This window comes from Lutra lutra, chromosome 17 (assembly GCF_902655055.1).
Source record: "Lutra lutra chromosome 17, mLutLut1.2, whole genome shotgun sequence".
NCBI lineage: Eukaryota > Metazoa > Chordata > Mammalia > Carnivora > Mustelidae > Lutra > Lutra lutra.
The window spans coordinates 6,420,976-6,443,675 of NC_062294.1; the positions used below are offsets into that span (position 1 = coordinate 6,420,976).

Here is a 22,700-nt window from a genome sequence, read left to right on the forward strand (position 1 = left end):
GAGATGTCCCCCCAGGGCCCTGCTCCCTGTGCGACCTTGACCAAGAGACCCAGCTTCTCCTGGCCTCCACTTCCCTATCAGGCAAGAAGGGTCACAGTAGGACACAGTAGGGGCTACCTAAGTGTTTCGTTAGAAAACGGATGGATAATTGCAATCTCCCTGTCGTTCAGAGCCCGCAGGACGAATCCCAGACTTGGAATTGTGAACAACGGAACACGGGCTCTTCTCACTCCCATCTTTGCCCTCCGGTGGTGGGGTCCAGGAGATGCTTTCACCTGGAACGTATGACCGTGACCTTATTTGGAAAAGGAGTCTTTGCAGAGATGATCCCGTTAAAGACCTGTCCATGAGGTCATCCTAGGTCATCCAGGTGGGCCCTACACCCAGCGGCAGCAGTCTCAGTAAGAGAAAGCAGAGGGTAAACAGACGCAGGAGTGGGGGTTGGGGTGAGAAAGGCCGAGAGGCTGGGGGAGCGGAGCCATGACCAGGAATGCCCGGAGCCCCCAGAAGCTGGAAGAGATAAGGAAAGAGTGCGACCCTGCCGACATACTGACTTTGAGGACTTCTGGTCTCCCGAGGCGTGAGAGAACACATGTCTTGTTTTAAGCCACTGGCTTAAAAGGGAAGACACAGTGAGGCTCAGGCGAGCCAGGGGGAGGGCAATGGCCAGACTCACGGCCTCCTGCCGGGCAGGTGGGGGTCAAAGGGTGTGAGGCTCCCGAGCTAGCAGGAGCGGGCAGGTCCGACGAGGCCGAGGCCTGGGCTGACAATGGTATTACTCCCTGAGCCAGAGTAGTGGAGGAAGGATACCATGAAGCTGGGATGCCCAGAGGAAGAAGCACCTTGAAATCTCTCTTCCGGCCTCCCGACCCCCTCTGCGTAGCCTGCGTTCCCCAGGCTCCCGGAGAAGCCAGGGGCAGGCGATCCCAGGTGATGCAGAAGGGAGTGAGGAGGAGGGCTGAGGACAGGATGGCTGGCAGGGCGCCCCCCCTTCTTGCATTTGGTGTGTTATGTGCACTGGGGTGAGCCAGGCCCTCCCCGGGGCGGCAAGGATCAGTGACTGAGATGGCGGCAGCGCCTTGCACACATGTCCGCATGCACACACGCGTCTCCGCCAGGGCTGGCCGTCACGAAGCCAGGGCCCTCTGGATCCTCGCCCATGGCACCTGCTTTCTTTCCCGGTGTGGCCGGGGGCGGAGCAGCGGATACCCCATCACGTTCTTGGGCTGGCCCCTCGATGGGTGTATACAGGCCTCTGGAAGCAAGGAGGGCAGGAACGGGGAGCAAGGATGGGGAGAGGCAGGGTGGGCAGCAAGGGTCGGAAGGGGGTGTAGGACGGACCCCGGGAGACGGTGAGGGTGCCGCTCCAGTCTTCTGGAGAGAGACGAGGGGCTGGCTTTGGGTGAAGGAGGTGGATGTACAGATGGGTAAGGAGTCGCTTCTGAGGGCTGGCGATGGCCTGGACATGGGGCGGGGTGAGCGATGGGGCCACTGGGCTGGGGTCTTAGTGAGAAAATGCTGGAAGGCAAATGACTCAGGAGAGGGGTGGAAATAAAGCTCCCAGGATGCACTGAACCCCTCTTAGGGGGATATGTGGGTGCCAGGACAGCTGGATGGATGGTTCTAGGCTGTTGAACTCAGAGCAGCTTCCGTAAACCGGCAGCCTCTCTGCTGCCCAGAGGTCCTAGGAGGGCCCCACCCAGACTCTGGAAACCAGAATTTGCATTTCCTGAGACGCCCAGGTGAAGGAAAGGCACACGGGTGGAGAAGTTCTAGACTAGAGCTGCCCTAGGGGCCCTGAGCATACAATGGCTGCCTGGGGTGTCCCCCGGGGGTGTGATTCTTTTCCCCCGGGGGTGTTCTGGTTGTGAGGACTGGGGAGGCCAGTGGAGGCCAGGGACGCCGCCCAACATCCTAGGATGCCCAGAGTGACCTCATGACAAAGGGGGATCTGGCCCCACATGTCAACTGTGCCGCGGGGAAGGAGCCCGGGACACCCAGGAGTCCTGACCTCCACCTGGGTCTTATCCCCTTCCCACCCCCACCGAAAGGCTCCCTCGAAGCCACACAGAAAGGCCAGATGTCAATGAGTCACTTACAGTTTATTTTTGCCTGAAAGTATTTCACATCTCTGAACACAGCTACGTGACAGTAGTATTAACCATCAGGAAAAGCAACAGTGCGAAGGGAAAAGGTGGCATGTCTCGGTTCTTTTTTTTTTTTTTCCTTTTTAAAAGTTTTTTAAAGTTTTTTTGTTTTGTTTTGTTTTTTGTTTTTTTTTTTGGTTTTTTTTTTTTTTTTTGCTTCTGCTTCTTCCTGCACCAGAGTGCTATAAAGTATGGGACCGGAGGGGAGAGAATAAAACCAAACAACAGAAAACAACAACAACAGAAACAAAACAAAACAAAACAAAACACGAAACAGAACACACTCACACGCACACACAAAATAAAACCTGGCACGTAAAATGAATTAAGACTGAAACCCAATTTCTTTTTTTTTTCCTTTTTTAAAAAAATGAGGGCATAGTCGGGGGGTAATAAAGTCTACCTAGCAAAGTATAAAACGACAAAAGCATGGTTTCCATTGAATAAGATTAAATATATATAAAACAATTACATTGACTGGGGGTTAGGTCTGGAGGTGCCAGAGGGGGGCGGTATTTGTGCTAAACCAACAGAAAAGGGGGCTTGGGGGGAGAGGGGACCCCAAGTAAACCATAAAAGGGCTGTTCTGTACAGTGAGGGCATGTTAAGAAAAAGCCAGACTGTTTACAAAAGAAATGGAGGTTGGTTTGTTTTCGGGACCGGGGTGGGGACAGAAGGGGTATCTGCGCCGCAGTGGTCACATTCATGGGGGGCAGGGCGGGCAGTCAGGCTGTTGGAGGTGATGTCTCTCTCTTCTCCCAAGAGACCATGCAAAGAAGCGGGCATGCATGAGGAGACCACGCGAAGCACAGGATGGCCGGGAGGCCGCGGGCCACAGTCTCGGTGGGGATGGGGAGGGTAGAGGCCATGGGAGATGGGAGCTCTCCGAGGCAAGGGGCCGGGAGGACAGGTCAAGCACCCCTCCCACACATGTGTAAAAGGGGCTGAGAGAAAGCCGGGGCCTGGCGGGAGCAAGACTACAACATGGGGACCCCACCTCCCACTTCCCCCTGACCCCCACCCGTGAGCAAGCTGGAGACACGTGGGACTTGGAAATGCACAGTGGCTGGGGGTGGGGGGGTGGAGAGGGCAGACGGACGGCCGAGCATTAGCATACAGAATTCATTACAAAAAAGCAATTAATTTTCCAAGGAGGTTTTTTTTTTTTGTCAGTTTCCTTTAAAAAAATAACAATAATACTACCACTACCCCAACAGCTGACTGGTTTGTACAGTACTACAGGCCAGGGGCGGGCAGGGTGGGAGGGCAGGAGGGAGGGAGGGAGGGTCAAAGACTTCATAAATAAGAGGCAGGTCCCAGACCTGCAATTTGTCAACATTTCTTAAATAGGCGCATTATTTAAATCTTATGTACAACAAGAATCACTTTGCATAGCAATGGCGAGGACACAGGACGGTAGGATGACATGTCTGGGTTTTCTTGTCCCAATGGCAGGGGGCTGAGTTCTCGGTCAAGCCTCTGAGGAAGAAAGCATCCTTCCTCAGCCCTCGAGGCCCATCGGGGTCGTGTGATGGTGGCATCAGGGTTGACTTCTCCCACACAGCATTAAACACAAAGGCAAAGAAAATCCACAAAGGGTCCCCCCTCCCCAAGCCCCCCACGCCCACCCCACCCCCTCCCCCGACCCGCTGATGCTCCTCTGGTTGCTACAAAGTCCATTTTAGATCAGGTCAAGGTTTCCAATTATGAAGCTAAAAGAATTAGGTGGGGCTGGGCGTGCGCACGGCCCCCCTCCCCACCCCCTCCCCCCTCCGCCCTCTGCCCCCAGAAAGACTCCCCCATCTATCTCACAGCCAGGACGCTGGGGGTAGGACCCCAGGACCGGTGCTCTACGGCTATTAGTCAAGAGTCGTGTGTTGCAGCTGGGAGGTTCACCAGGCTTCCGTGTAGCGGACGTCCACCTCCTTCAGATTGGGAAGCTTGGCCTGTGGGGCGGCAAGAAGGAGCTGGTCCCTTCCAGCACCAGGCCCCGCGGTGCCTGGCTCCCCTGCCTCAGTGGCTGGGGGTCCCATCTTGCCCTCCCCACCTTGCCAGCGGGGGCTCCCCGGAGCTCAGAGCTGGGTGACCTTGGGGAGAACACAGTACATGGGGGTATGGCCCAGGTGACAGCTGCTGGGGATTCCATGGCCCCCTCCTCTGACCGGCCGTGCGTCCCTGGCTCTGGAGTAGGCGGGAAGCCTGGGGCATGAGCCCAGCTCTACCACTCTACCCAGGTCCCGCAGGACCCGGGGCCGTGCCCCCAGCCTCCAGGAGCCTCAGGTGTCATCTGTGCAATGAATGGGACCCAGTCCTCCGCTCCCAGGATGGCGCTAAGGACGGGAACAGCGAACACACAGTCCGCCCTGCCCGACACACAGCGGTATACTCCAGGGACGGGGGAACATTCTCCCTTGTCGTGCTGTTTACATCCCGTCACTACCAGCAGTCGGGCAGGCGAACGGAGCAGGATCACAGGACCATGGGATCCCCGTCAGGGCCGGTACTGGGGGGCGGCGGAGGGTCTCCCCCCGCAGGACACTCGGTCAGATCCGACGAGACTAGTTCACCTGCTATGGCTCAGAGTCGCCTCCTCTCTTCCTTTATAAACATTGGCTTTTTCTCCACAAGCCCGCCCTGCGCAGAGAGGGCTAACGGCTCTCCTCTCTGCACTCCTGCCTTTCCTCTCCCATGTGTACTCGGCCCGGGCGACCTTCCACCGCACGTGCGTACACACGAGCGCACAGCTCCTCGGTGCTTCTGACCTGGGGCCCGATTCACGGCCCCCTGCTGCCCAGGCAGAGGTGACACACTGGGGGCCTGCAGTCACCCGTGCAGCACTGTAAAAAAAACCTTTAAGCCAACCTCACAAAATCAGGAGACCACAACACAAGGAAGTGGTTCCAGGTTCTCCCGCACGGGTGGTGCGGCGGGCAGGGGGGCAGCGATCTGGGTGGCCCCAGAGGCAGGCGGGCCGCCCCTAGGCTGGTCCGATTCCCGCATTACTGAGGCTGGGGCGTCACCGGCCAGTATCCTCAAGTGGGCACCACGTGTCTCTTGAATATGTGGAAGTGACTTTTCCCCAACTGCATATGCCCTTGTGCTGCTTGGTGTCTGGATCTGGGCTCCTCCAGCTTTCAGGGGCATAGCAATCCTTGGCAGTGGGGCAAAAATGCCCATCTGGACTGGGCAGGATGCCCTGGAGTTTGCACCTGTGACAAGCCCTGGGGGAGGTCTGACCTCACCAAGGTTGGGGGGGGCAGGCACCGAGGCCGCTCCACCCCCACCCCCTCTCCACGCGCTCCTCAGGACCCCTGGGACAGCACTCTCTTCTGGCCGGCCTGGCAAACTCATTTCTTAAGCCCTCCTCTTGGGAAGGCCCTTCTGTCCCACTGAACAGGCCTGGCTGTCCCCCGTGCCCTCCCTGCTGGTCCCCAAGCCCTGTCCTGCCTGGGTTACTATTTATCCGTCTGCCAGGACTGAGCTTCTGCCCAGGGTGTAGGGACGGATCCAGAAGCACTGTGGAGTCCCTGCCCCCAGTGTGGGCCTGGTACACAGTAGATGCTGTGACAGCGGCCATGGGTCTGGCTCAGCGGGAGGTTGGAGGGGTTCCCCTGCTGGGGAGGATTCCCTCCGAGTGGCTTCCTGCGTGCGAAGGCGCCAGTGGGCTGGCGGGACCATCTGGCCACCTGGCCCAGCCCTTCCGTGCTTGGCACTGGCTACCTGCAGCCCGCTCACTGCCTGCTGGGGCAGGTGGGACCAGGCCCATTGGGACGGGGGCAGGAGGCTGCTGAAGGCCCACCTTCTCCAATCCCTAGGACCTGTTTTACAAACAAAATGTGCCCTGCCTTTCCCCACTCAGATCCTTTTTCCTTTCCCCAATTTTATCTTGCCAACCTAGCCCAGGCTGCCAGTCCAGGCTCTTATCTGTGTGACGGCACCAGCCCCATTAATGTGCTTCCTGTTTCTACTCTTGCTTGCACTACCTCCCGCCCCCACAAAAAAAAATCCGTTTTCCTGGTAACGGCCAGAACAAGCGCTTACAAGCATAACTCGCTCCACTGTTTAGAGCCTCTGAAAGCTTTCGACTGAACTTGGATGAAATCCGGGGCTCTTCTGTGACTGATGAGGCCTTATTCAGTCTGGCCCCAGTCTGTTCTCTCTCACTCTCTACTCACATCAGCCACAAAGTCAGGTCACGCCAACACTTTCTGTCTCAGGACCTTTGCACTTGCTTTTCCTCTCACCCTTTGCATCTGTGGCTTATCTTTTAGGTCTCGGCTGCTGTGGCCTCTACTTCAAAGGGACCATCCTTGATGATCACATGCCAAACAGGCCCTCCCTATTTCCACCCGACCCACTGCCTGCTGGCCTCCTCGTTATCACTCCTTTCAACCTGCCCTTACTCTGTTTACTGCCTTATCTACTGCAGTAAGAGCCGTTCCTGCCGGAGAATAAGCTTCATGAGGGCGAAGCGCCAGTATCTAGATGCTGGTGGATGGAGGGAGGAGAGGAGAGAAGGAAGGAGGGAGGGAGAGAGGGAGGAAGTACCTTTAGATCTTCGTAGGTATCCGCCGAGAGCTTGGTGCTGTTCATATTCAAGCTGCAGAGACTCTTCATGGCTGTACAAGGACAGAGAGATGCCATCACGGAATCAGTGAGACCTTCCCACCCAGGGCAGCTGCAGGGATGGGGCAGACAAGCCAGGGGACTGACTGCAGTGGCCCAGGCCCCTGATGAGCGAATGGGGTGGGGTGAGTGGCGTTGCAGGGGCGTGGCCAGGGGCCACCAGGACAGAAGGTCAGTCTCAGGCGGGCGCTGGTCTGCGCCTATGCTCTCTCCCTGCTCTCTGAGCCTCTCTCCCTCCTGGTCTCTCTCTCACGCCCTCCACTGCCTGTACCCCAAGTGTCCCCAGCGCCTGCCCGCCACACCGCAGATCAGCCGCAGTGACCAGGCCTGGCCCGTCCCCCAGGGGAACTCTGCAAACTCCGGCAGGGCTGTCCCAGGCCCCAAATTCTTGAAAGCGGGTCTCAAACTGCGCTTTGGTCAGGAGCCGCTCGTCAGCGGTGCGATGCTCTGCCCCGCTCCTGGGGGCACCGGTCCAGCCACTGGGGGGCTCCGATGACAGTATCCAAGGAGCACATTTGTAGAGAAATGTCTTCAAACCTCATCTTTTCTGCCCTCCATTACTCCTGCCTCCTGTCCCCACCCCTCCCAAGCCATATGGAATTTGCCAACAACCTCGCAGAGCCACGGCCACTGCCCAGCATAGCATCTCCTCGGCCACCTCCTACATATGTCTCTTTTCCACCCAGATCCAGTCACCTCCCTGGGAAGCCTTCCTCGATTCCTCCCAGCCAAGACACGGGGCCCCTGATCTTAACCAGCAGGTCAGAAACGGGAAGTGCAAATTCCCAGGCTCAGCACCCAAGAGTTTAGTCTAGGAGATGAGGGTTGGGGTATGGGAATCAGCATTTCTGGGCTCCCTGAGTGTGAACGTGTACAAGTGGGGGGAGGGGCAGAGGGAGAGAAGCCCAAGCAGACTCCCTGCTGGGGGCAGAGCCCGATGCAGACATTGATCCCACCACTCATGAGATCAGGATCCAAGCCAGAATCAAGAGTTGGACGCTTAACCGGCTTGGCCACCGAGGCACCCTTTCTATCAGGGCAACGTTTCTCAAACTTGAACAATGCAGGGAATCCCCTGGGCATCTTGTTAAAATCGAATCAGCAGGTCTGGGGCGGGACCTGAGAATCTGTGCCTCTAACCGCAGCGGGTGGCTACCGCCACTGGTCAGGGGCAGCTGGGCAGCGATGTCCTAGAGCACTTTCCTTGAACCTGCTTCCTCGGGCAAGTATCTGGAGGGCACGGGTACTCATTTTCCCTTTTGCTTCTAGAATATAAGCTCCCTGAGGGCAGGGATGTTTCCCCTGCTGTGCTGTTCTTAGCACCTAGAACAGTGCCTGGCACACAGCAGGTGCTCAGTGACCACGTGGGGGATGGAGGACTATATCCCAGCACCCGGCACAGTGCACGGGGCAGTCCATGCTTAGCTGGGGTGTGCTAATGCTCTCTTGCATGCATGCCGGCAGGAGGCTGCCCACCCCGGCCGCGCCCTCGGGACTCACAGCTGAGGGCCAGCAGGCCGGCGTCGGTGACGGGTGTCTCACACAGGTTCAGCACCTGGAGCATGGTGAGGTGTTCCGACAGGAGCCGCAGGCCAGCGTCTCCAAACTGTGGAGCAGAGACCCTCTCAGCCCTGCTGCTCCACCAGCCGCCCCCAGGCCCCTGGAGAAATGACCTTGAGGCTGGGGTAGCGGTGGACAGATGAGGACGGAGTCACCAGCCTCCAAGCCCCAGGGGGCGGGGGGGTGGGGTCTGGGCTGCCCTTGCTTCTCTCCAAAGATAATGCTTCTCTTGACTTGGGTTCGAGTCCAGTTTCTGCTGGTGGGATGTGGGCTGGGCAAGGGCCTCCCCAGGACTCCTGCTCTCTGTCAGGGAGGGCTGGGAACTCAGTGGCTACGGCTCCAAGTGGGGGCCAGCAGCTTTTCCCAGGGCAGGACGGTGGGATGGGGTGGGACGGGCCTGGAAAGCAGACTGCCAGGAACACCCAGTTTCTCTTCTGTCAAACGAGGGTGCCTACCCGTCCCAGGGATGGTGTGGGGACCACACGCCCTGCCACACGAGGGGCTCAACAGCACAAGCAATCCTGAGACAGGCAGCGAGCCACTGTGAGCTGTGGTTGTCGTTACAACGAGGCCCACGGGCTGCCACGTGCTCCCTGGGCAGGTGCGTGAGACCAGCCCACCTCTCGGCCCTGCCTCACAGGGCTTCTAACACTTTGCCCGGGACATCCCTGCCCCGGGCCTCAGCAACTCCACCTGCAAAATGGGCTTCATGAAATCCTAGACCTCCTCTGGCCACGGGAGTGGGTGCTGAGCGGGGAGGGGCTGTGGTAATCCAGAGACGGGGCCATGGGCTCTGGCCAGAGAGGCCAGCCAGGGAGTTAGGGGTAGAGCAGGTGCGGCGTCGGGGTGCCTGGGGGCAGGAAGGCGGGTGCAGGGGCAGGAGGGAGCGCGGAGCAGGGAGCAGGCAGGCGGCGCACCTGAGTGGACCACAGGTTGAGCTGCTTGAGAGAAGGCAGTTTGATGAGGTGCTCCGCGCAGGCACTGGTTACGTTGGTGAAGGCCAGACTGAGGTTCTCCAGGTTCCCGAAAGAGCCGGAGCTCAGCAAACGAGCCAAGTCGGCATCCTGCAAACACACGGGCAGGTGGGGTGTCGGGAAAGGCCTTGGGCTGCCAGCAGCTGAGACCCCATCGTACCCCTCTCCCTGCCTCCTCTCCCCTGCCCTGCAGGAAGCTATAACTGGGGGCAACAAATCCCCAGGAGGTGGGGTGACGCCGTGGCTCAGTGGGGGGGGGGTGTTTGGACTGAGGGGGCTGTCGGGGAGGGAAGGGCTGCTTCCATGTCCCCGTGGGGGAGGGAGGAAGCTTCCAGCACCGTGACTCACAGCCTGAATCAACAACTGGGGTGTTCTGAGGCCACGTCCCTCCCACGTGTGTGCGTGCGTCCACGTGTGCCTGGCCAACTCACCCTCCCCTGCAGCAGCTCGGCCCATCTCCCACCTGCGATCACTGAGGTCCCCCCTAACTCTGAGGCCTGTGTAGATCCGTGCATGTGTGAGTACTAGACCACGAGGTCACCGAAAGTAACAGCCATTCTCCCTTCCACCTTAGTGACGGAATCCTTGAGTTTTAGTGGTCACACAGCTGCCCTAATCTCCCAGCCAGGTGTGGCCACGTGCTGAACCTGGACGATGGTATATGGGGGATGTGTCCACTAGAACTTTCAGGAAAGCCCTTAAAGGGAAGGGGCATGTTCTTCTTCGCTCTTCCTCCTTCTGCTGGTCTGAATGCAGACATGATGGCTAGAGTTTGAGCAGCCTTTTTGAACCATGAGGTAGAAGTCTTATGCCAAGGACAGTGGGGGCAGCAGGAGAGATGGGACTAAGATCCGTGGAGACTTGTAAATGGGGGTAAAAAGAGGCACCAATTTCATAGTATTATTACAGTGATAAAATGAACTCATAACCCAGTACTGGTACCTAAATACTCCTTGGATGTTAGCTATTACTATTATTAACTGGTAACACATTAACATCGGTTTCAACAATAATCTTTACCATGTTTGGCTTCCGGCAACCCAAATCCCTCCTAGAAAAGGTGGCCTGTCAAGGACTACGTTGTCCTCGTTCACCTCCACCAGACACTGTCTGCTGCTCTCCAGCAGGGAGGCCTAACCACCTTCTTCCTTCCCCCCGGCCCCAGAGAAGAATGAAACCAACTCACTGTGGACTTGGAGGGCAGTGTTAGCCTAGTGGGCCCGCCTTTCCTTTGCTGCAACAGAAACCAGACTGATTACGACCCATTTTTTCCCCGGCACACCCCGTCCCCGCTGACATCACACACAGCCAGGTTCATTTCGGGGCGGTAGAAGGCAACATGGTGGTCTTGGTCTCAGGCCAAACCCTGAGACAAGGTTGGGGCTCAGTTGGTTTATTAGAGAGGGGATGCCAAGAAACACCAGCAGGGGAAGGGAGACAGTGAAGCCGCTTCAGGAGGGGAGTGTTAGCATATAGCTACTGCTGGGGCCTCTGGGTCAGGTCTCAGAGGTAGTCCCGTCTGCGCGGAGGGAGCTGGAATATTGACACACCCTCCCCTATCAGCCACCAAATACAGCTGCTACAGGGACCAGCGGAATGAGTTCACTGCCACTCTGAAGTCCAGCCCTGGCCCCCTTCAAGAAGGGCCTGAGGGACACGGGTAACATACAGGAAGGGCGACAGTGACTGACGTGCAGGACTCGGGGGGGTGAGGACGTGGCACGTATGGTCCCGACTTCCCTGGGCCTGGAGGAGGACTCACTGGGACAGCGCCCCATGCAGGTGCAGTGGTCCTGGGCTCCGCCCCGGTGCGCCCAAGCAGAGTTCCCTGCCCGGCCCAGCTCTGGAGCCTCGGAGCCGGGCTCTGGCCTTACCAGCTCCTTGAGCTCCCGCTGCCGGTCACATAGCTGCTCGTACATGCGCTTGCCCACACCCGTGCTCTCCAGGGTCGAGATGATCTGCAGCTGGGTGTCGTTGTTGTCAATGATGTTGTACTCCAGCATCAGGCACAGGATCTGCCCGGGAGCGGGAGGCACCTTACAGCCTGTCTGAGACTCTGGGCAGGGCTGCCCTCTACAGGCACAAACCCTCAGCCTGGCCCAGCAGCCCCACAGACCAGGGGACAGGGGCCTGACGGATAAGCTCAGCGTGCTCTATGCTCCCCAAAATATTATCCTAAAAACGAGCAACCATGCTCTCCCCTCTCTGCATTTCTGGCTGTGTGATACTGGGCAAATCACCAGCCACAGCTTCCCATCCATACAATGGAAACATGTGCACACACCCAGCTGAGCACAGAGCAGGCCCTCGGCAAACGCACAAAGAAAGGATGCACGCTAGGCCCTGAAGGGTTGGTAGAGAGCTCAAAAGACAGGATACCTCTTTCCATCCCTAGTCTCCCCCCACCTTTGCCTACCCCATGGTTGGTGCTCAAGACATGGTCATTGAGTTGTGGGGCGGGGAGACACCGGGCACATACCACCTCCTGGAGCTTCGGGTGACTGCACAGGTCACTCTGCTGCCAGCCCTCCTTCCCAGCGGCCTGGGCCTCACATGTAAGCAGCCCTGCCTCCAGATTCCCTTTCCCATGACTCCACCCCTTCCAAGGAGAGCCCACCTGACCCAGGTCTTCATAGCATGGCTCACCTGCCTCCTGGCTCCCCCTGTCCCTGCAGGTCTCCTGCACAAGCACGGGGACGAACCTCCAAGATCCTTACCAGGGCCTCTGAGTGCCTCGTGGGCTCTTTGGGCGCATCCACCCGAATCCCTGATCTTCTGCCCTCGACTCAGCCATGCTGGTCTCCTCCCTGTTCTCACACCACACCTCCTCCTGCCGTAGGGCCTGGCCTGGACACTCTGCTCCCGCCTTCTTGGGAACTCCTTGCCCCCACATCTCACCACAAGGCTCACTGGCAGGGAAGCAGCTCTGGGGCTCAAATTCTTGGGACGTTCTTCCCGCTAAGCGGTGTTCTCAGCCCCAGCCCTTGACTACAGGCTGGCGCTTGTCCCGGGAAGAACGTGGCCCAGTGACACTGGCTGACGCAGGAGGTGCGTGAGGAAGATGACATGGCGTCTGCCTGTCTGTCCTGGGACAGCGGCTCTGGGGGCCTCGGGCTCCTGGGGACTTTGGGAGGAGACAGAGAGGGACTGGGCCAGGGGCGTGCTCCCTGGTGAGTGGGAAGGCTGTGGTGTGAAGAAAGGCCTGGAGTCCCAGGTGCTCCGGCCTGCTCACCAGAGACCAGAGCAGGAGCCTGTCCGCTGAGCCCGGTAACCCCAAGACCCGTGAGCCAAACACATGAGCATCATCGTTTGAAGTCCCGCTGGGCTAGTCTGTTACAGCAACAGAAAAGCGGGACAGAAACCTCCGCTGATCCCTCAGGCCAATAAGGTCAATAGGGTCAATAAGGAGAGCAAGCGAGAGGGTAAGTCGTGTGAGGGAGGCCGCACGCTCCCGCGAGGCTCAGCGCGGGCCACGGCTACCCCTGCCTCGTTGGCCGCTGTGCTCCCAGATGCCCTAGCTCCGGGCCCCTGCAAGGCACTCGGTCCACAAGGCCCAAGGCCCAGACGGGACGGCACTGTGCCGGGGGCGCAGGCCGGCTCCTTACCTCCACCATGGTCTGGTTCCCCCTCAGCGCCAGGAGCATGCAGGGGCCCAGCTTGTTTTCTGCCAGGGAGAGCAGGAATTTTTTGGTCTTGTAACAGGAGCCCATGAGGATGTGCACCTGTGAGGAGAGACGGCCTGTGTGACAAGGAGGGGCCACCAAGGTGCTGTGGCCTGAGATGCCTGCTTCCGGGGTACCAGGAGGATTCCAAAATCAGAAGGCCCGCCCACCTCCTGCACGGACACTAGATCTGAAATGATCATCAGACCCCTCCCTGCAGGGGGATTCAGAAGACCCCCCCCAAAACATGCTCCAACACGGATGAACCCCAACGACCTGGGGCTGAGTAAGTCGGTCACAAAGGACAAGTCCGGTAGGATTCCACGCACGTGAGGCACCTGGAGCGTCAGCCTTGGGGGCAGGAAGTAGGCTGGGGGCTGCCAGGGTGGGGGACAGGGGTTAGCATTTGGGGGTACACTGTCACCACATGCAGGACAGAGAAAGGCAGGGAGCTCCGCCTCCCCCTTCCCAAACCCTCTGGGAGCTCCAAGGGGTGCTGAGTGACCACCCGAGGGCAGGGGATCCCAACCACCGGGGCTGGGGGCCCAAACACTTCGTGTGCTCTCTCCCCAGACTTCGTGCGGTAGCAAATGCCCTTCCATGGTTGGAAACGGCAGCCTAATCAAGGGGACCTCTCCCGTGCCCTGCGTCACCATGGAAACGAGGCACTGCCATCCCAGGGACTGTCTGCTTCCCTTTCCATGTATATTTTTTCCGCTCCGTCGTTAACAACTCTGGCACACAGACGCAATCTCTCAGGCGGGGAAGCTGCCAGCTCCCCGACTTCTCTTGCACACTGAGTCCCCGCACCGAGGGGTGGGGGACCGCTGGCTGTTGCCACGGTGATGCTGTGACATCAGGGGAGCCCTAGTGAGAGGTGGGGGGTGCAGGCAGGCAGAGGCCAGGGATGCACCGGGCACTCGAGAGGGGCCTGTCGGGCCACAGGTGAGGAGTGGAGGGCCCGTGCGTAAGGGGATCTAAAAATTAAGTCCCTTTCAGGAAAGGCTCCAGAGGCAGCGCGGGGTCTGCCGTCACTGCAGAGAGCTTCATGAGCGGCTGGTCCGCCGGACGGGTGGCCCGGCAGACAGACAAGACCAACCACAGCCGCTCGAGTGCTAGGCCCTGGCCGGGCGCCTGCGTCTGCAACAAGGCTCTGGACAGTGTGGGCTTGGGTCAAGGAGGGACGTGGGGGCCGGAGGCCTGTGTGACCTCAGGCAGGCCACCGCACTCCCCGGTCTGCTTCAGCATAGACGTGCTTAGGAGGAAAGGCTGACGATGAAGAAACAGTGCACATGAGCTGTCCGGCCCAAGGAAAGTACTGGAAGTCACCGGGGGTGCAGTTACTGGTTTGGTGACCCCAGGTCACTCCTCTCCAAGGTGAGACGACCATCCTGACCTTGGCCTCTGTCGGCAGAGCCCGTGCGGCTGCAGTGCCTTCTGGAACCCCGGTGCACACCAAGCCCTCAGGGGCTCATGCTGAGCTGGCCTGAGGATGCTGGGAGCTTGGGCGCGGAGCGCCTCAGGCTTCAGCACCTTGTCTTCGAGGTGCAGTGACAGTGAGTGTCACCTCCTCACGGAGCTGAGTGGGACTGTGTGAGAGCAGGAGTTTCAAGCCCTTGGCTGGGCGCCTGCTCAGGTGAGAGACAGCACGTGACACCTGTGGCCGTCACCTTATTACATCTTCAGCTTCGACGCACCCTGGAAATTCCCAGGCTGGCCACCACCACTGGATTGGGGCAGCTCCCACCTCGCCAGCAGAGGCAAACCCAGGGCCTGCCCGCCGCGCCTAGTGAGGGGTCCCGCCCCACATACCATGCTGGCGAAGAGCTCCCCGTCATCGTCGCAGGCCACCCCTCCAGGGCTGTAGAGCTGAAACCAGCCGTCTTTGCCGGCCCGCACGCTCAGCAGGCACGAGTGCACCTGTGGCAGATGAAGGGCACAGTGGTCAGCCCCCGAGGGCCCAAGGGAGACAGGTCAACGGTAAAGGCTCAGACAAGTCCCGAAGTAAAGAAACCTGTTTCACTTCTAGCCCAGCGACTCCCACCTCCTACTAAATACCATGGAAGGCCTTTTGGGGAAAAGTGTGGTATCCACACACTGGGGAACTCCAGAAATACACCTTCAGCACCGACGGAGGGAGGGCCAGGCCTGGTTTGGTTAGTCGTCCTGAACACAAGCAAGTCTGAGGCCAAATAAGGGGGGAGAGAGGCTCGAAGCAACCGCTCAGACTCATCCCCTCTCCTCCTCTGCCCTTCTCGGGGGGGGGGGGGGGGGGGGGGAGCTCTTTTTTCTCCCTTCTCCCTCTGCACCTCTAAATCCTCTCTCTGGCTTTCTGCCCTCAGCTCCCTTCCATCCTCTGTCCTGCTCGCTCTCAGGGCACCCACTGCCTCTCCTCCGCTGGAGCTCTGCACCTCCTTCCGAGTCTGTGCCTCTCCCTGGAAGGCTCTCGGTCCCGGGTGGGACAGTTTCATGCTCAAGCATGGCTCTCTCTGTGGGTCTCAACTGCCTTCCCAGAGTTCCGCGTGTCAGTGTGTGGGTGGGCACGTGTGCGCGAGCGTGCAAACACATATGCGTGCGTGTGTCTGGAAGGAATTCCACATCCACCCTGGCCCCTCCTATCACTGCAGAGAGAGAGGGAGAGAGAGAGAGACAAAGGCCTTTGTTTCTTTCCCTCCTCCCTGTCCTCGGAAGAGAGCTGAGAGATGTGTCCCATCATTTCCTTCAGGACTGAAGGACAATTTGCTGCCAAAAGCCACTCACTTGCAGACACGTAGCTGATCCCAACCCACACACAAGTAAACAGAAAAGGAGGCGGTGGGGCTTTGATTTTTCCCTTGGAGTTGGAAGAATATCAAATGTTAATTTGTCTGCTTCAAAGAAATAAGGAATCAAGAGTACGGAACTCTATTCAGTAAATACAAACGACTTGTAACTGTGGCTTCTTCCGGAGGGAGACGGTGGGAAGGGACTCGAGGAGGAGAAAGAGAAGCAAAGGGAGAGGCACACGGGAGCCTGGAGCAAGGCCTGGTGAGGGGCGTGCTGGGGACAGGGCATCCCCAGCAAACCTGGCCCCTTGCTCACCAGTCCCCTGGGGCCTTGCGGATGGCACCGAGCTCTTGGAACGCTCCCTGCCAGCACCTGGCTCTGCCTCTCCTCTCTGGGAAGCAGCTGGGACCACTTTTATTCTTCAGCTTCAAAGTCTGTGTTTGAACTAGAGGCTCACTTTCCAGGGGAATTCGGAGAATCCGTCTTCACACACAGTGAAGGAAGGACGGTTTAGACCAGCACTGTATCCGGCCACTTAGGAACTCCCTATCGGCCATTTTTGCTTTTTCCCACTGCACCTGAGGACCACCTTGGAAATCAGGGTTTAGAATCAAGGTGTTTTAGAACCTGATCCTTCTAGAACGGTTTTACCGTGGGGCCTGAGGAGAGGATATTCTGGCTCCACCAAGGAGAAGAAATCATTCCCTCCTCTGCTCATCCTTAACCTCCCGCTTTGCTGGGGGCACACGTGTCCTGGTCTGTCCCCATCTGGAGGCCAGATCCCCTCACATCCCAGGACCCGTGCCTGCAGAGAAGGGGGCTGTGAGCTCCACGGGGCAAGGCCAGCAACCAGCTCATTCCCGCAGCCCCGTCTGGCCCCGTGTGTCCGCTGCAGAGCTGGGCACTCAACTGGCTCCGGAGCCTCACTCCCTGGGTTTGGATCCTGCCTGGGCCAGGTACCAGCTGTGTGACCTGGGGAGGTCCCTCAGTTTCAGGTTTCTCCACTCTAAGAGGAGAGTACTTCCGACGTAAATGGGGGTGATGTGATGACAGGACCCACTCGTGCTTGTGGGGGGGATTCAAGGAGAAAACGCACGTGTCTAACACACGGTGAGCACCAAAGCAAGACCAGCTGTCATCTGCGGATATAGTGGACGGAGGATGCCAGGCCACCCGAGTTCCTGCTCACACAGCCTCTGGGGGGGAAGCTGAGCTCTCCCTGAAGCCCAGATACTGGAGGGACACAGTGGCCCATCTGGGAGGCCTCTGCCATGCTCGGGAAAGGAAAGCCGGCTCAGATCCCTGCTCCGATGCCTTTCCCAGCTTGCTGACTCTCAGAACGGTGGCCTACGGAGGATCCGCTGCTATCCTGGAGCGGGCTGGGAACCCCTGGCCAGCCTGGCCCTAAGACAAGGCCTGTGCCCCCATAAGAAACAGCCCGTTGGTGGGCAACCACCCCTAGCTAGCCTGAGTTTCTAGCCTGTGATGTCAGGCCAGGCTCCCCCATCACAAGGGGGTGGCTGTGTTCATGCACAAGGCGAGGAGCCTTTGTCAACTGTTCTGAATGCCCGTGGGAGACAAGGAGGCCCTGACAGAAGGCTACAGAAGGCTTGGAGAGGCCCACAGGCGTCCTGCCATAGCCCCGACAGGGTGCCTTTGAGGGCGTGAGGGAGGCCTCACCTCTTGTCGTGGGTCTTCTGCAAACCTCTGGATCACGTACTTGAGTTCCCTGAAAGAGACGGGGCAGCGGCAGAGTCATTCCGAGGGTCCTGGCTTGCGTGGACCATGGTGGGGGCTGAGGAGAGGGCTGGGCCGGGGAACCTAGCAAAGCTGGCCGGGGCCAGGAAATGCCCAGACGCGCCTGGACAGGTGGTGCAGGGCTTCCAAGAGGAGCCACAGCTGCCTTCCAGAATGCACGTGACCGAGAAGGGGCCAGAAGGAGGGCTGGCCACGGGGGATGGCCTCGGGAGACAGGGCGCTTGCACCGGAAGGAGGGAACCAGGGTGTTGTCCCAATACTCACTTGGTGAACTTCTCATGTGCAAGAGCCCTGCAACGGAAAGAGAAGGAAAACTGCCGTTAGTGGGGGGCTTTTGAAACCCACCACGATCTGAAGATCGTCCTCTGGGGATGGTGAGGCTTTGTCCGATCCGAAGAATGCGGAGGAGGATGACAATGAAACATGGACATTTTGTCCCTCCTTGAAACTGCACAACAAAGGCCTCCTCTGATGAGGCAAAGATGGTAGGGAGGGGACTAGACGGAGCCCCCCGGGTCCCCGGGGCCCGCGCCTGCAGACGGCAGCAGCACTGAGTGGATGGCCGTGACCCAGGTGTGCCTGGTAATTGTTCCTCCGCGAAGGCACGGCTGCGCTAATTACTGCTGTACATCGGGGGGCGTTCGGGGACCATTCTCCAAGTGAATTGCATCATGGGCCCACTGTCACGTGTGTCCCCGGGGCCATGGGGACAGCAAATGCAGCCAATGACGCCACTGTTCTTTGGAGACAGCCGTGGCTCTCCGGAGTCAGATTTCTCCGGTCTTGAGTCCCGGGCGCCCCAGGGGGAGGCCAGGCCAGCAAATGGGGCAATTACCGGGCATAATGTCCCCCTTGGAGAGCTGCATTTCATAAACACCGGCTCGTTAATCGGCTCCTGAGGGAGCCCCGAGCTGCCTCCCGAGGCCTGGTTTCTCCACATCTGTCAAAACAGAGGCCTGGAGGCATTTTAGGGCCTGGTTACTCAGACAAAGCCTTCTCCTCAGGCCATTATCGGCCACACAGTTTTCTCCCTATTTTCCTCGGGTAAATTCAGTATTGAGATAAGGGCCGGCAGGAGAGAGACGGAGGGCCCATTCCTGGCCCAGCTTGCCGTGGAACATGAGCTCATAACGGTAATGGGTGCAGTGAGAGTGCGTTCAGGGTACGGTGGGATGGCACAGACGGTAATTCTGTGTGCATCGGCCTATGATTTCACTGTGGCTGTCGCTGAGAGCGCAGGCAGGCAGTCCTGGTCCCATGGGAGGCAGGATCAAAATGGCTCACTTCTCTGCATGAAGGCCTGGTGGGGAGGGCTTTGCCTGCCTTCCCAGCTCACTGAGTCCTTCTACTGCTGCGGTGAGGTCATCTCCCCATTTTTCGGAGTCAGGGGTGGTGGTGCCTCCCTGGGGGTCCCACAGCGGAAGACCAACCTCCCCGTCTCCCACCGCTGTCCGTGGTCTTCCCGGGGCGACCTGTGGACGACGGAGGCCCGAGACCAGTGTGGGACTTACTCTTTGGGGAATGGAATGGGTTGAAGCAAGCTGGCCAGGGACGGTCTCCAGTCTTCATAGTCGGACCTCGGAAGAGAGGGGCGGCGGTCAGGTTCGGGCTGGACAAGGAGAGGTTTACCATGTGCTATCATGGAGGGCCCCCAAGGGGGCCGGGGTCTGGCAGAGAAGCCCACAGTACCAACTCTGCTTCCAGGGTCTGGGGACACAAGCAGCTGGTGTCTCCGGGCCTGGTGGGCAGAATCCGTCCTGAGGCTTCCTCACGGCAACCGAAGGGGCCCACCCTCCAGCTCCCTGGGGTTTCATCCCACCCCACCTCTGCACCCAGGTCACCGGATCGTTGCTCCTTCTGACTTTTGAATCAGCGGGTTGAAATCCTACCCCCAGAACCTTAGACTGTGTCTGTGTTTAGAGACACAGATGCAATGAAGGTAAAATAGGCTATGAGGTGCGGGGACCCTAACCCAGCGTGATTACGTCCCAATGCGGCGAGGAGACCAGGGCACGCACTAACAGAGGAAGAGGACCCTGTGAGGACCCGGGAAGAAGGCAGCTCACTGCAAGCCCAGGAGAGATGCCCCAGAGGAAACCGACCCCGCCCACACCGAGATTTCACACTCCCAGCTTCCAGAACTGCCAGCAAATAAACTTCTGTTGCCAAAGCCACCCGGTCTGTATAATTTTGCTGCGGCCAGCTGAGCTGCCTAGCAGAGGAGGCTTATGCTGGGGATGCAGAGGCATTCTCATCTTCGACCAGAACAGAGGGGGAGATGTATAGACTGACTCATAAAAAATAAAAGTTACATGCTACTTATTTGCAGTCTGGGTCAAGCCGCCCTATTTATGAGATGCTTCTCCTCCTATGTCCAGATAACAGCGTTTTAACCAAACAGTTCCTGCAAATGACAGTAACAACCACGGGAGAATCATCCTAATGGAACAAAACCTAGTAGCTGGGACAGAGCTGCATGACGCCCGGGCTTTGGCTCTGTTCGCTTATTCTTCACAGTGAAGTAACTAAGATCGGCTTCACTCAACAGATGGGGAAACCGAGGCACAGAGAAGTCAACTGTGCAAGCTACCACAGCCGCGGCGGGTGAGGAATCCAATCCAGGCTTGACTCTCACCGGCTCTGACGGACGGCCGTGGAGGCCTCCGGTGGGACCAGGCACTAGAAGGTCCTGCCCACACCCCGGCCTGGGACAGACCGTTTGAGAACAGGGACACTGGCACGAACGACAACGAGAGCTGCACCGGGCTGAGCCTCCTGCAGGCCGGGGCCGCTGAGACCATGGGAGCGGACTGACCACAACGAGTCTGTTACAGGCCAGGTGACCGCAGGGCTGTGCCACAGAAAGAGGTCTCAGGAAGGGAAGTGACAGCTCCCGGAGGCTGCTGTGCCATCGGCAGGGCCTCCATCCTGCCCCCCAGAACAGCTTCTGCCAACTGCCCCCGAGGAGGAGCCGGGAGGGGCAAGGGCAGGAACACGTGGGGCACGGCAGCGCCTCGGCCTGCGGACAGACGGGCCTTGACCAGGCACTAGAACCTTCACACGTGCCCCTGTTAACACTCCCAGATGCCCCACGAGGCCCTGAATTCCCACAACCCGTTCTGCAGGAGGAAAATGAGGCCCACCACGTTTCCTATTTGTACAAATCACCAGCTAATCCTCTGAATTTGACCTCGGGGGGCTTCTGGGGCCGTGACCTCTCCTTGCCCCGCCCAGCGCCTATACCGGGTACAGCCCCAGACCTGGGTTCCCCGGTGGCTCTGGTTTTGGGGATTGTGTTAGAAAGCAAACCCAGAGGTAGCCAGTTCTCACTGACTGCCCGACGCCAGCCAGGTACCTCTGCAGTCCCAGTGCTTTAGCCCTACCCAGCAGGGAAGCCACCGGAGCGGCCCTTCCTACGCTAAAGACTTCCGGGTGCCCAGGTGTGTGCACGCCCTGCCGGCAGCACCCCCGGGAGGCGCCGCACCTTATCTCCGCACCTGTTGGACTGGGCACCGGGCCAGGCAGAGGGCTGGCTCCCGGAAGAGGCCTGTTGAGCTGCGGCCCCAGCACATGTCCGAGAGACGCAGACAGGGCCTGGTGCTCACTCCCAAGTGGAAGGGGATGTTGACAAGTGGCAGAGCGTGTGTCCTCAGCTGCACACTCGAGCGTGCCTTCTGACCTAGATCTGACCTAGATGTCTTGATTTGGGCAGGAGGCTGGGTTCTGGCAGAAGTGGGTATCTGAACCCTTCATTCCAAGGGTCTCTGTTTGGGGGTAGGGGGCCACAGTCGGACCTCTACTGATACCTGGCGTGGCCCACAGGAGGGGCCCGATGGGCCTGGACTGGCCTGGGCAGGGAAAGGATCCAAACCCGAATTAGGGGCCTGTGGTCCTGGGTCTCTTTTCCACTTAGGATCTGGTGTTTCTCAAGCTTCTAACCACCATCTGGGGGTGCTCCTCTGCCCCCCTGGCCTGAGGAGCTTTCTCGACATGTGTCCCTCATGGTCCTCCCAATATGTTGTTTATCTGTTTACAGGCCACATGTCTCTACACCAAAAGACAGTCGAGACCTTCTGATCCCCAGGAACCAGAAGGCACCCCACCAACAAGGTACCGTTTACACAGCCCTCTGGTGACAGCTCTCTCCTGCCCTACCTTCCCGCAGACACACCAGTGAGAAAGTGGCAGCCTTCAGAACCCAGCTCCCACTGTGGAAAAGAATTCCCAGAGGTGTCTGGGGGCCTGACCTCGGTCCTAACGATGCCACCTGTGCAGGTCAGCTAAGCACTCATGAGGCTGTGCACTAGGCACAAACCTGCTCGTGGACGCCTCAGGACTGGCACTTGAGGGCATCACACATGCCTCACAGGTGACACTGAGGCCCCACCTGTGTTCAGACAGCTGGGAAGCGGGGAGCCAGGATCCGAAGCCTCGTGCCAGGTGGCCAGGCCCAGCGAGCCCACAGGCCTGTTGGCTGCACATCGGGATACGAAGACCCCTTGTGACCCCATACCTGTGGGCTGCTTTTTTGGGGGGCGGGAGTCACTGATTTTTGTGGCAAGCTTGTCTTCCCTTTAACCCCTCCCCACAACGGCCCTCACCTGTCTGACTCCAGCAAATCTAAAATTTTCCAGCAAATGGTTTCCTGCAAATCTAGAAGTAACAGGAGTGAACTTAGTAGCCAGAGCTCATTATGAGCAGAGGCTATTCCAAACGCACACGGGGATCCGCCCCTGGACCCTCCGAGAAACCTGCTGAGCTGGACGCACTGGCCATCCCCATTCTACAGATGGGAAAACTCTCAGGGTAAGTGCTGGCCCAGGGTCACACAGCCAGGAGGAGCTGGGGCTGGAACCTAGGAACCCGTGTCTGTGGTCCTATTCACTGAACAGCATGACGTCACGTTTCCTGCTCCCACCTGCCCAGGAGGCCACTTCCCTCTGTTGAAAAAGGCACTTACTAGTTTCTCTTGGCTTTAAAAGAACAAAACAGATTCTGTGTAGAAATGCCATTAAGTACAGGAAACTCTGAGGGGACTTTAAAGCGCTCATCAGTGGCTGTCAGAGGGCACGGAGCTGGGGCCGTGACAGGCATCTGCTGGCCTTCAGGACAGCAGCACAGCCTGGCCTAAGTTCACTCCTGAGCAGAAGGGGACATCGACGAGCCCATTCTGTAGAACAGCACGGGTTGCCTGCGTTCCCCGGGTG

The 22,700-nt window shown here is 58.7% G+C and overlaps 1 protein-coding gene across 2 annotated transcripts in view; it reads right to left on the reverse strand.

Annotated features, from left to right (window-relative positions):
- Positions 1-2,083: 2,083 nt before the first annotated feature.
- Positions 2,084-22,700, reverse strand: part of CMIP (c-Maf inducing protein) — a 226,339-nt gene continuing 205,722 nt past the window's right edge. For both annotated transcript variants that reach the window (XM_047712345.1, XM_047712346.1), the window contains 11 exons: positions 19,005-19,070; positions 17,758-17,784; positions 17,416-17,464; positions 14,782-14,889; positions 12,913-13,029; positions 11,182-11,322; positions 10,494-10,541; positions 9,251-9,397; positions 8,274-8,379; positions 6,696-6,766; positions 2,084-4,093 (listed from right to left, as the gene is read on the reverse strand). In XM_047712345.1, the coding sequence (XP_047568301.1) occupies positions 4,040-4,093; positions 6,696-6,766; positions 8,274-8,379; positions 9,251-9,397; positions 10,494-10,541; positions 11,182-11,322; positions 12,913-13,029; positions 14,782-14,889; positions 17,416-17,464; positions 17,758-17,784; positions 19,005-19,070 (934 nt within the window). In that variant the 3' untranslated portion in view covers positions 2,084-4,039. The remainder of the gene's footprint in view (positions 4,094-6,695; positions 6,767-8,273; positions 8,380-9,250; positions 9,398-10,493; positions 10,542-11,181; positions 11,323-12,912; positions 13,030-14,781; positions 14,890-17,415; positions 17,465-17,757; positions 17,785-19,004; positions 19,071-22,700) is intronic.